The following is a 13,786-nucleotide window of genomic DNA, read 5'->3' on the forward strand; positions in this document are numbered from 1 at the left end:
GCCTGCCGATGCAGGGGACACGGATTCGTGCCCCGGTCCGGGAGGATCCCACATGCCGCAGAGGGGCTGGGCCTGTGAGCCATGGCCGCTGAGCCTGCGCGTCCGGAGCCTGTGCTCCGCAGTGGGAGAGGCCGCAACAGTGAGAGGCCCACGTACAGAAAAAAAAAAAAAATCTACAAACAATAAATGCTGGAGACAGTGTGGAGAATAGGGAACCCTCTTGCACTGTTGGTGGGAATGTGAATTGATACAGCCGCTATGGAGAACAGTGTGCAGGTTCCTTAAAAAACTAAGAATAGAACTACCATATGACCAAGCAATCCCACTACTGGGCATATACCCTGAGAACACCATAATTCAAGAAGAAGTATGTGCCACAATGTTCACTGCAGCACTATTTACAATAGCCAGGACATGGAAGCAACCTAAGTGTCCACTGATAGATGAATGGATAAAGATGTAGCACATAAACACAAGGGAATATTACTCAGCCGTAAAAAGAAATTGCGTTATTTGTAGTGAGGTGGATGGACCTAGATTCTGTCATACAGAGTGAAGTAAGAGAAAAAAAAATGCCTTATGCTAACATATATATATGGAATCTAAAAAAAAAAAAAAAGGTTCTGAAGAACCTAAAGACGCAGACGTAGAGAATGGGCTTGAGGACACGGGGAGGGCGAAGGTTAAGCTGGGACAAAGTGAGAGAGTGGCATGGACATACATACACTACCAAATGTAAAACAGATAGCTGGTGGGAAGCAGCCACATAGCACTGGGAGATCAGCTCGGTGCTTTGTGACCACCTAGAGGGGTGGGAGGGAGACGCAAGAGGGAGGGGATATATGTATACGTATAGGTAATTCACTTTGTTATACAGCAGAAACTAACACAACATTGGAAAGCAGTTATACTCCAATAAAGATGTTAAAAAAAAATAATAAGAAAACAGAAACCTCATTTAAATGGAGTCAGGAGGCCAGAAGAGGGAGCTCTCACGCCCACCACTTGCCATCAACTGCAGACCCCAACAGCAAGAAGGTTACTACTTTACTACCCAGCAGGAGGAAAGAAGAATTTGTCCCGGCCCAGTGACAGCCCAGCCAATGAGAGACAGTCACGGCTCAGCTAATGAAAAGCTACTATCCTTGGAACTCCCAGTTTCCTCCAGAGGATTCTTTGTTTATAACAGCCCCTCCCAATTTTCTCCTCTCCTTTATAAAAGAATCTTCTTCTCCTCTCTTCTCCCCAAGGGAGGCCAGCAGATGAACCACCCAGTTAATCTCACAGTCTCAATTGTGGGAAACAATAAATTGCTGTTGTAAATTTTAGAGTGACTTCCTACACATTAGAAAACCTAGTATGTTTCTATTTCCATCCTCATACTTGAGAATTTAATCAATATCAACTGACTTTATGCTGAATAGAATTTTCCTCAAATTGGATATAGTAGTGTATTTCTCTGCAAAGCAATCCCTAAGTTCCATTGGAGAATTGATTTGCATGTGGGTTAATAGTGATAATAGCACTTTCTAGAGAGGTATTTTACTTATGTAACCTCATTTCGCCTTTACCACAGCCCTGTGAGATGGAATAGGTGTTACTATCCTTAATTTTACAGATGAGAAAAATAGGTTCAGAGCAGTCCTGTCACTTGCCCAAGGAAACAATAAGTGCTGAAGTCAGGACTGGAACACAGGTCCTTTCTACTCCGTCAAGGTGCAGCTAGTGTCACGGGCCTCTGTGGGGAACACTTGGCTTACCTGCAGATGTCAAACCGAAATTACATCAGGAAGTGTTCTAATGTTCTGAATCAACTTTGGTTGCTGTGAATGTGAAAGGGGATTGATGGGGATCCCCTTATCAAGTAGGACCCCACTTTATTCCATTTGTCCCTCATTTTTTTACATGGATATTGAGCTGAGTGTGGTAACCATGGGTCTCAAACAAGAAGAGCTTACAGGGGAACTTAATGTCAGTCTTCAGATACGCTGGTCTGATTGAAAGTTGTCTAGTCATTTAAATCTGCACAGGGCTGCTTGAGAACAGTAGAAGGAGAAGAGATGTTGATTGAAAATTAGAGTGAAAAGTAATTGAATTACAAAAATCCTTGCTTTATTTTTCTTGGCCATTATCACCGCCTGAAGCATATTTATGCTTGTTTACTGATTTTCTTCCTCTCCTAAAATTAAGCTCCATGTAGGCAACGAGTAAATATTTACTGATTGATGAATGGATGGATGGACGGATGGATGGATGAAGACCAACCAGAGACAGTTTACTACCACTGATCTGTATGATATGCTACTTAACCTCTCTAAGCTTCACTTCCTCATCTTTAAAATGGAAGTGATACACATACCTTGTAGGATGGTTGTGAAGATCAGATGAGAATAATACATAGAAGGGCTAGCCTCCTGTCTGGTAGGCCCTCAGGAAATGTCAACTGGTGGAGAATTTCTGTCATTAGAGGTCTTTTAAGAGAGAACAGATATGCTTCTGCCCTGCATGGTTTAACCCTTCATTTCACTAAAACCCCTGGGGTTGAATCAGGTCATTTCCCAAGGCCCTTTCTAGTCCTGTGACTCTGAGATAGGATTCCTTCTTCAGAGATGTTTCCACTGTCAGGGAAATGAGAAATGTCTTCAGCAGTGGCCCCTTCAAGGCTTGCTCTGCAGGCAAAAACCAGTTTGGAGAGTTTCATCGTCTGGACGCACTTCCTTCTGCCACAACTGCAGTTTCATTTTAGCTGTGGTTAATGACAGTGAGTAACCCCACATGAGAAGGCCGCTGACAGGTTTTCAGCAAAGGACACAGCTAAATAGCTACGAAAGGATTAAAGACCAGTCTCACCACCCAGAGAGCCTGCGTGTAAAACGCATACACAACTCAGCGATGATAATCAAAGAGCTGGGAATGGTTCTGTGGTTTCATGGACCAATAAAGAAAATGTAAAGCAATTTCAGGCCCTTTGCCCTCTTCCAGCAGTCTGTCTGCCTCACATGGAGATAAAAGGGCCGGTGATGCCTGAAAGAGAAGGGTGGAGAAGTGATCATTCTGCAGAGAAGGAGTCCGCTGAGCCACATTTCCATCAAAAGTCTCATTCCCAGGGCGACAAGTGGGATTGTTATCCATTTTGGGAGAAAATGATAACTTTGGGAGCATTGAAAAAAACCTTCAGAGGTTTCAAAAGCTCAGAAAGCTTTTGATAATGCACCATCTGAAACCGTGGCTGGCTATAGCCGGGTAATGCTGACTCATCCTATGAAACGCCTTCCCCGGTCTGATGGGACTTTGCTCTCAAATTCAATTAAGACTTATAGCACCTGGAGTCAGGAGGATGAGAGTTAAATTCAGGTGTCCTGAGTTGAAGTTCTGTTACCCAAAAATCACAAACGGCTAGGCCAAAGCAGACCCCATCTCTTCAGATCTAGATAACTGAAGGGCATCTCAGTTCTCCTCGCCTCCAAACTTTGTTCCTTTTTCCTAGGTTACTTTATTCTTCTTGTCTCCAGAACTAATTCCACAAAGGGAAGAAAATAAGATACTGTTTTCTTCTTTCTCATCAGTGCTTGATCCACTGCAGTTACTTTATACCGGTTGTTCTGTAAATGCTATTCTACGTGAGAATTTTTTTTTAATTAATTAATTTATTTATTTATTTTTGGCCGTGTTGGTTCTTCATTGCTGCGCGCGGGCTTTCTCTAGGTGCGGCGAGCGGGGGCTTCTCTTCGTCACAGTGCACGGGCTTCTCATTGCACTGGCTTCTCTTGTTTTGGAGCACGGGCTCTTCGGCATGTGGGCTCAGTAGTTGTGGCTCGCAGGCTCTAGAGTGCAGGCTCAGTAGTCGTGGCTCATGGGCTTATTTGCTCCACGGCATGTGGGATCTTCCCGAGCCAGGGCTTGAACCTGTGTCTTCTGCGTTGGCAGGCGAATTCTTAACCACTGAGCCACCAGGGAAGTCCCTCTAGTGATCTTTCAATGGCTAAATCCAATGCATCCCTCTCACCCTTAAACTCCCTGACATCTCTGAATCACTTGATGCTGTCCACTGCCTCCTTCTTACAAAATGAAATCTTCATTTAACTGCCATGATCTCACACCAGCCTGGTTCTCCTTCCAACTTCTCAGTCCTCTTCAAAGACATTTTTTCTTCTGCCACTCCTTCAGTGTAGGCCTGCCCGGCTTTCTTCTCTCCCTGGAAGATCTCATCTACTACTGCTGCTGCTTATATGTTTATGCCTCTCAATCTACAGCTGTCCTTGACTTCCCTCCTGACCACACTGTCAGCATTTCCGGGCAGGAGTAACCTATTAATATTTTAAACCCAGCATCTCCAAATCAAGACAGGTACCTTTTCAATCTGCCTCTCTTTCTGCATTCCCAACTTCAGTTAGTGGGAACTCACTAGAGTTGTCTCTAACTTCTTCCTCTTCTTCATCCCCAGCCCTGTCCTCTGAGTAGCCAAGACCTATTAGTGCTACTCCCACATCACCTCCTCATCCATCCATCCCTTCCTTCCCATCCCCACCACCACTGCCTTCATTTAAGCCCTCACTTCCTCTTCCTTCATTATTGCAATACCCCATCAGTCTGCTGCTTCCTGCCACCAGAGTGATCCTCAGCCACAGCGATGAACAGTTCACCCTCTCTGCAAGCCAAAAAAAACCCATTTTTTTCAATAGTTCCCCATTGTTTTAAAAATAAAGTTCAAGTTATTTTAGCCAGGCTTTCAATGCCTCCTAGAACCTAGTCTCAGCCGTCATTTCTAATCTCCTATTACTCGGCTTCTATTCTCCAAACACAGTTCCTTGCTTCTATGTAGGAATCCATCGATTCCCCACTAGATGCTCTGCCTGTAATTGTTCCCCTTGGATTCTCTGCCCGTAATTCTCATTCCATTTTCACCTGCCCAATGCTATATCCCCCAAAGCCTTCCCTCCGAGTCCCCTGCTCACCTGAAGTTAGAACAAATCCCTCTTTTCTCTGTATCCTCATAGCATTTTTCATTTTGGACCCCAGTTGTAACACTTACACCTTTTTACCTCATATTGAGGTGAAATGGGTTCATTTTTCCTCCAGATTGTAAGATTCTTCAAAGTCCACTCCACAGAAGACTATGACGTTTGTGCTTTTTAAAATTAAGCATTGTAACAGCAACTAGACTCAAAGTGTAAACTGCAGCTCTGGGACTGGATCTTTCTAGAGGGAGAAGATGATACAGAAGCATAGAGCCACTGCACTGTGTGGCAGGAAGTGGGCATGTCTTACCGCCAGTTGTTTCCCCTAGTCTAGGACTTTGCACATGTCAGAAGAATGGCATGTTCTAGCTGGAAGGCCTAAAAGATCATGCAGTCCAATCTTCACGTGCCCTAGCATAGGGAACTGAGATCACTAAAGTTAGGCCCTCGCCCAAGGTCACCAGATCAGTGAAAGGCCAAGCCCGAGGGCGCACTCTCCCACACCCCTCTACAGCCCCTCCTTCTTTGCACCCAAGGGATGGGGGTAAGGTGTCACAGTTATTAATCAATGTTATGAATATTCTAAAAGCAATACAATGTAATCAATGGATATGTCTGGGCTGAGTGTCCAAAGAAATAAGGAAGATCTTGAAGGACTTGCAATGTTTCTCCTTTCATGAATGCATCATTTCCATAAAACTCCTCTCCACTCCATTGATTCTACGCAGCCTGCGGGATCCTAGTTCCCTGAATAAACCCGAGCCCTGGGCAGTGAAAGCATGGAGTCCTAACCACTGGACAGCCAGGGGGTTCCCGAGAGTCAAATTGTTCTGTGGTTAATTAAGTGTTCAGTCACAGAAAAAGGGAAGACTGAACATTTTAAAAGGTCTCATTCCTGGATTGGTGCTCCTCCTGTAAGCCATTAGGAAAGTTCCAGAAAAACTGCCTGATTTTTTTTTTCCTCTAAAAAAAGTTACATGATTGAGATAGGATTTTTTTTTCCCAAAAGGTTTCTCAAAATCATTGCTTTATTCTCAATAGGACTTATTATTTTTAATTAAAAAAATTTTTTTTCAATAGGACTTTAAACAAAAGTCTCGTTAGAAGTCTCTCAAGAAATTTTATCCAGAAAAAAAGTTCTCTTTTAAAACTGCCTTTGTCCTTCTCTTTATAAACCACTCATGTCAGCCAAGTATATTATACTTATTCACACATTTTATACACATATTTTGAAGAAGTAAATGAAGAAATCTTTATTTCTTTTTTCCTGCATTAAAAGCAACCACATAACCTGTATAGATTAAACAAAATATACTCTTTTATTATTATTCCTACTTTAGGAAAGAGAATGTCAAGGTTCTCACCCATTAGCTGGAGCAGAAAAAAGGAATAAAGAGTGTTATTACCGTCCAATGAATACCCCTAAAAAAGTATCTCAAGGTTCTCCAATTAACAACTTGATTAATTAGCCTCTTCTCCAACACAGCCAGGAGGTAACATGAGTGCTTTCCCTTTTTCTTTTCCATTTCCCCCTAATTAGCAAATATATCTTACTTATACTTCACTGAAACCTGCACTGGAGTAAGAACCAGCCTGGAGGAAAAATGGATACATTATAGGAGTTTGTCAGAATGTAACTAAGTAATGGGTAAGAGAAAATAGCTGTTCCATCTTGCTCATTCAAACCACAGAGCTCTGCCTGCTTCTAAAGAAAAAGTAGTTTGGTAGTAAATCATTGCACAGCATTTATCTGAGCAGTCAGAAACAAATAGAATCCCATAATAATTCATCATCATAAATAGTAGTAGTAATGCATTTAAGCATGGATTCAGCATTCCATCAGTCATGTCCCCTAGAACCTTACAATAGAAGACAGAACCCTAATAAAGTGTGGTTTACTCCATCCTTCTGAACACTGAAGAAATCACACTCACTCCATCTAGACATTATTTTTAACCAGGCTTACTCTTCGTATAGCTAATGAATAGTACTTCCTCCAAACGCTAACACTAACTTAATCATTGGATTGTAGCTTGCAGATGACCAAGGTCTGTAACCTATGCTTCTGTGAAGTAGTGGAATGAGGAGGAGGAACCTGAGTTGCAGAGAGGTTAAGAAGCATTTGCTGGTCACCTAGCTAGCAAATGACAGGGCAAGGGAGAGCACAGTCAGGTAGAAAGCAAGCCTGGGCTTCAGGGTCAGGCAGACTTAGGACTGGATCTCAGCTCACCTAATTCTAGCAACACTAACCTGGGCAAGGCACGTAACCTCTCCCAGCCTTTTTTTTTTTTTTTTTTAAACTACAAATATGTATAATACCCACTTCACAGATTTATGAGAATAAACAGGACAAAATGTGAAAACCACACAACAAAATTTCTGGCACATAAAAGATGTTTATTGTTTATTTGCTTCCCTCTGTTTACACATCTGCAGAAAGGGGGTAATAAAACCTACCTCAGTGTGGGACTTAATGAAATAATACCTGGAAAGGGCTCAGCACTGTTAGTTTTCTCTCTTTGTCCTCTTCCCGGCACCCCCAAGCCCCCTCACCCCCAGAGCAAAGCTGTCTCCAGGGAAAGGGATAGTCAGCATATTAGAAGACTTTAGAGATAGGAAGTTTATCTTTATATGTCAACAAGCATTTGACTTACCTACTGAATTTATAATTGTTTCTCAGGAAAAAAAGACCAGAATTAAATATTTTTAAAAGAATTCTAGAGTCACTAGACAATTTCAGTATAGCTGGAAGCCCTCAAGGTGATAAAAGTATCAGAATGTACCAACGTCAATCCCTCCCATTCAACCATCTAAGAGTTTCCTTTTTTTTTTTTAAGGCCACAGTGTCACTTTAACTGAAAGTTAGATGGAGTGAGAACAAGGGGGTGGAGGTGAGGGGTGCAGAGAAAAGGAAAATGAAAACACAACGCACAAGACACCTGAGAGGAAAAGTAAGTTTTCATACAAATCTTGAGTTCTCTTCCAAAAAAAGATCATTGCCACTGACACGTTACTATCTGCTAGATGCTATGAAGCTCCCACACGACCGCTCTTTTGACAAAACAAGATGTTTCCAATATGGAATGTCCTTTCTAGCACCGCCATCCACACGCTTAGTCAACAGCACAGGCTGGCCTGGCCGCGCGCTCTGGCAAACGTGTTCCCAGGTGTCATCTTAGGGCCACCTTCCTCCAAAGCATGGTGTCAATTACATTTCTCATCAATTCCCAAATGAAGGAATGCAGGAAAAACCTTCCGCTCATCTTAAGGGCTGTTATTTAGTTAGCTAGTTTTGGAAAGTTCTTCTTTGGTTAAGATTGGATTTGTTTCAGTATTTACGTCTCTAATTTACCCACCCCGCTGACTGTGGCAAATCCTCGTTGTTTTCGCCCTTTGAGGAGTTCAGAGTCTGGTACAGTTTGTCTTTGAGAAGTACAGGAAGAGTTTCATAAGCATCTTTCAGTTGCAGGCACATAACCAATGGGGGGGTGGAGGGGGTGGAAACAACTAGAATGTCAAAATCTTTTTTTCCCCCTAAAGCACTCATTTCTTTTTCCTAAGATTTAGTTCTGGAGAAAAGAAAAAAAAAACATTGCAAATGCAAACCACCTACGGAGGGAACCTTAGAGCAGACTCCAAAAGCGCGCGGCGCAGCGGGAGGGGTCCGGGCCGGCCCAGCGCTCGCTAACAGGCCCCCTCCTCGGGCTCGCTGCTGGGCGAAGGCGCCGACGAGGCCTTGGACTCGCCGTCGCTATTGCATTCGGCCCTGAGCGAGGGGCCGGCGCCGGCCGCGCCCTCCTGACCCCGCGCGTGGCGCTCCAGCAGCTCCTGGAGGTGCTTGATGTAACGGATGGCGGCGCGGAGCGTCTCCACTTTGCTGAGGCGCTTGTCCGCCAGCTCGCGGGGCAGGTGAGCTCGGAGGCGCGCGTAGCCCTCGTTCACGCAGCGCACCCGCTGCCGCTCGCGTTCGTTGCGCTTGCGGAGGAAGGCGGGCTCGAAGGCGCCGTCCAGCGGCAGGGGCGAGTACGGCCGCCGCGGGGCGCAGCCGCCCTGCTCCCGCTCCCAGCACGCGGCGTCCAGACGCAAGGAGACCCTGAAGGGGTCCCGCAGGGGAAGGCGGGGCAGGGGCCCAGGCACGCCCATGGGCCCCGGGAGCAGGTGGTACGGCAGGGTCAGCAGTCCGGCCTGTTTACGTTTGTCCATCATCCGCAGAAAAGCGAACCAATCACCCCAGAGGTGAATCTCTCAGCAGAAGACTGAAAATAAATCTTCAAAGCGGAGATGCTGGTCTATTTAGACTGCCTAGCACCGCCGCTGGTCTGCTTCTGGAGAAGTTCCTGGATCCGGAAGCTAGGTTCCAGAACAGGCTTCACGGAAACGTTGCATGATTCCCTAAGTTCATTGTACTCCTCGATCTTTTTATAGTGATCCAGGCGGAGGTGATAGGCAAAGATTTTAGGCGACCCCCCCCCACCAAATCCACACTTCAAACCCTGTCTTCCCTTCTGATCTTATTTCAAAAGATTACAAAAGGGGTTCCTCTACACGGTCCCCTAGCCTGGAAATGTGAGCGCACACCAAACATATAGTAATCTTCCAAAGCCACCAAAGCTTTTCAATTACTGTAATCCACCGCTCTGTGTCTTCATGAACATAGGAATCGTCAAGCTTTCAGAAGAGCTCCTCCCAGGAACCAACAGATCTCCTGGCGGCTGAGCGAAAGTTTACCAGAGGCTTTCTCCTTGAAAATCAAGACTTGACTGCCCTTTGTGGTTTCCGGCGTCCAGGGCTAATGGAAAGAGCTTTTAGGCTGTTTGCAAACTTACACTTGCTCTTTCATTTCTGGAGAGGTGGAGAGAAGACCTCATCAAAGGGAAGAGTGCTCCCTTGTGGTTATAAAATGTGTCAAGTTAAGGAGGACCCCAGGGAAGTCTTGAGGGTTTTCTTCTTCAAAACCAAAACTTTAAAAAACCCAAGTAGACATTTTTTGAAGAGAACAGAAAAGAAATATACTTTAGCAACAAGTATAAGGGTCTGCATATTATTATGTTGAACACGGGGGCCGTGATGTATTTGTGCTACTTTTTAAGAGCACATCAAAAGACGGAGCAGTAACAAACACTTTTAGCCAGAGTTATTTCTCACAGTGCTTACTGTAAACACAGCTTAAGCACTGCTTCCCGACCTCTTCTGATCCCACCCAGGATATAAGGACATCAGCTTTCCATAGTGTAGAGTATATTTCTATTGTATTCTTTTTGTCTTAAAAAAAAAAAAAGATGTAATTTATTTTCTCCCTTGGGGGTAAGAAAGCAACATTTGAAAGGTGGAGAGCCCCAGTTCCGAGGAGAAAGGATGATGGCTTTGAAGATTTGTCTTTTTAACACACAACCAAAAAATGAATAATTAATCCACCGTGTTGGTGAAGGGCTTTGAAGATGAAAGTGTCATTAAAAATCCAACTGTACTGGTTAATGTCAAAGAATGTGTTATCACACTGAAAATCAGATTTCCTGTTCTGCAAACCAGCACATTAAAGGCAGCTTCTACTTTAAAAGTCTGACTTAAAAACAAGAGAAGCAAAAACCCCCTACATTTTCAATCAGACTTTCTGCCTATTCCTCTGGAGCCAAGGTGTCGCCCTAACATGTTTTTTTGACAAGTCCTAGGCTTCCCTGTTTACTCTGATGATCTGCCTGAAGCAATTGGAAAAACACTTCCATCAAGGCAAATAAAATAGAAACAATTATTCCTTTCATGCATAAGTTAGTCACATTTTAAAAGGTGTAGCTCCCTCTGAGGCTTGTACCAGTAAACAAACATATGTCATCTTGATTTCTCAGTAGAGTTGAGACCTATCAGGAGGAAGCCCTATTGGGCGAAAAGCCCACCGGAGAGGCAGACAATTAGACCACAAGGAGCTTTTGGGCCATGTCAAAGATGTTGGCCATTACTCTAAGAGTGATGGGAAATAAATGAGGTGTTTTGAGCAGACAGGTGACGTGGTAAGATTTGTTTTTCTAAAATATCACTGCAGAATGCAGAGTAGATTGGAGGGGAACAAAAAAGAGAATACTTAAGATACCATTTTTCATCCTCAGATTGGCAAAAATTTAAAAGATTGCTAACAAGGATTGGGGGAAAGAGCAGAAGCATAAATGGCTGCAAGCTTTTGGGAAAATAATATTAATAGTGCACATCACATATCCTTTGACTCAGAGTTCTCTACAATTTTATCCTGCAAAAATAAATGCACCAGTATGGATTTATATGTACAATAATATTCATTGCAGCATTGTTTGTAGTGATTAAAACAAGAGAATAAATGGAAATAACTTGAATGTCCATCAATAGGGAAAGGGCTAATCCTTTTAGCATACTGTCTTATTAAAAATAATGAGTTAGATCTATATGTAAGAACTTGCAGAGATGTCCATAACACGTTAAGTGAAAAAAAGCAAATGGTAGGGCAACGTATGCAGCATGAACTTAAAAAACTATTCTGCACGATGTCTTTACATGAGCACAGAGAAAAAAGTAGAAAGACACACTCTAAACTTTTGTCATTAGTTGCCTAAAAAAGGTGGCATTGGGGGGCTTCCCTGGTGGTGCAGTGGTTGAGAGTCCGCCTGCCGATGCAGGGGACACGGGTTCGTGTCCCGGTCCGGGAAGATCCCACATGCCGCGGAGCGGCTGGACCCGTGAGCCATGGCCGCTGAGCCTGCGCGTCTGGAGCCTGTGCTCCGCAACGGGAGAGGCCGCAACAGTGAGAGGCCCGCGTGCCGCAAAAAAAAAAAAAAAAAAAAGGTGGCATTGGGAATGGGGGAGTGGTTCACTTTTCTTTATGGATATTTCTACTATTTAAAGTATTACAAAGAACAAATATTACTTTTGATTTTCTCTGATCTAGTGAACTTTAAAATACTAAGGTAAAATATACAGAAAACTCAAATGATACCCTGGTCTGACCTAAACAAACAGATTTATCATTATAATTGAAAGTTCTTGAGCCAAGTTTTCTGGCTTCTTATAAATTCTGTCTCTGAGGAATAAATATCTACAGGATTTTTTTTCCCCACTACTAATACCACAATCAACAATGGCTGGACCCTGATCCTATAGTGGTCTTTTTAGAGGGTCCAAGTAGTGTTATGATTACTACATGATCTATGTGGTCACAAAGAATGCTGACACTCTTTCTTACACTTTTTAAAGGCGCATGTGCGTTGGAAATAAGTGGTTTTCCCAGTGAGATCCCAGTGAGAGAAGCATCATTTTACTCGCACAATGTGCGTGAGTGTGTATGTTGGGGGGGGTATGGGGGGAGGGGCTGCCTTCTTTCTTATATAAGAGATCAAAAGAGGAGATTCTGACTCCCCATCACTCCCCAGTCAGTTTTCATGCAGACAAATGTTCTCGCCAACTTTAAAGATGTCTTTCTTAAGACTGGCTAGATCAAGTTACAGATAGGCAAAACCGCCAAGAGCGTTTGGGACTAGGTTTATGTAGTCCTACTTAGATCTGCTTGTAAAAGGGGAGATGGGATTCACCCAGGCTCAGGAGATTTAAAGGTATCTCTAAGGCCAAGGAAAACTTCCACCCCTAAAACTCAGACAGGTCTCTCATCACTTGCTTGAAATATGTGAGATAAAGAGACTTAGATTGGCCCTTCTTGTGAAGTATTTGATATCACATTGTAGATTTTGGTATCCTAAACCCATGGCACAGAGGGCTGCATACCCCCTGGACCCATACCTGCAATTTGCATCAGCTGCCACTGATGGGGGAACAGGGAAACATATGTATTACCTCATGATCCAAGTAAGATTTATCACAGGTGTAGTTACATAAATCTCAAATTGATGCTCTAACACAATTCTATCCAATTAGTTCTTTTCTATATAGCCCAAGTATAAACTGTTTGTATTACCATGTGCGGCATTCACCAGGAGTCTTCTCAGGCACAACTAAACTTCAAGATTCATTAAGACTACCATGGGCCACATTTAGCATCAGATTCATTTGGAAGGATTTAGGTCAGGAACAATAGCTCTGAGCAGGGCAGAATTAGGTGTTATACCTCCCTGGGAGTCCTTGCAGTAATCTATGCAGAAATCTACATAGCTGCTCCCCCTTAACCCACCTGCGGCCAAGTGACAGCTCAGGTGCAAGGCAAGACCACTCACATCAGACCAGTGTGGCAGCTGCCCTGACTTAGATGTCTGGTACCCCTCGGGAGCCAGTATGTCTTATAAATACCCCATAGGCATAGCTTCCAGGGACCTCACCACGGGCCCAATTAGTCTTCACACTCAGAAAAGCCCAAAGCTATGCTCCCCCACCAGCTATCGTTGTGGCAACCCAGATGCAATCTAACAATCGGGTAATTGCTTTAATATTAAGTCAGGCTGCCTAACAACATAGCTGACATTTGATCTTTATTAGGTTTCAGAGAAACAGATAACAGCAAGTTAACTGAAGGTCAAATTGTTGTGCAAGAAGAGGAAAAGTTTTATTAATCCTTTACCCACACCTACCACATTCTATTTTAAAGATAATATAATTTGCAGCAAGATTTAAAGAACCACAAATATTTAGGTACAATTTATTACTGTTTTTTTCTGAACTTCTCAAACACTATCTGCATTTTAACCTTGCCTATGCAGTCTTTTATTGAATAGAAATCTAAAACTTTGATGTAGTCAGATCCATTAATCCTTCCCTGTGGTTTTTGTTTTTTCTCTCTTGCTCAAGGCTACCTTCTCCTACCACACATTTACAAGGCCTTTCCTTGTCTATGTGGCATCTTGGTGTGAATCAGAAAAATG

General features: G+C 43.4%; 1 protein-coding gene across 1 annotated transcript; it reads right to left on the reverse strand.

The window, feature by feature from the left end:
• Positions 1-7,350: 7,350 nt before the first annotated feature.
• ASCL4 (achaete-scute family bHLH transcription factor 4) lies at positions 7,351-9,765 on the reverse strand. Its single transcript, XM_032645869.1, has one exon. The coding sequence runs from the start codon at positions 9,162-9,164 to the stop codon at positions 8,643-8,645; it is 522 nt and encodes a 173-aa protein (XP_032501760.1). The 5' UTR covers positions 9,165-9,765; the 3' UTR covers positions 7,351-8,642.
• Positions 9,766-13,786: the final 4,021 nt, after the last annotated feature.

This window comes from Phocoena sinus, chromosome 10, assembly GCF_008692025.1.
Source record: "Phocoena sinus isolate mPhoSin1 chromosome 10, mPhoSin1.pri, whole genome shotgun sequence".
Taxonomy (NCBI): Eukaryota; Metazoa; Chordata; class Mammalia; order Artiodactyla; family Phocoenidae; genus Phocoena; species Phocoena sinus.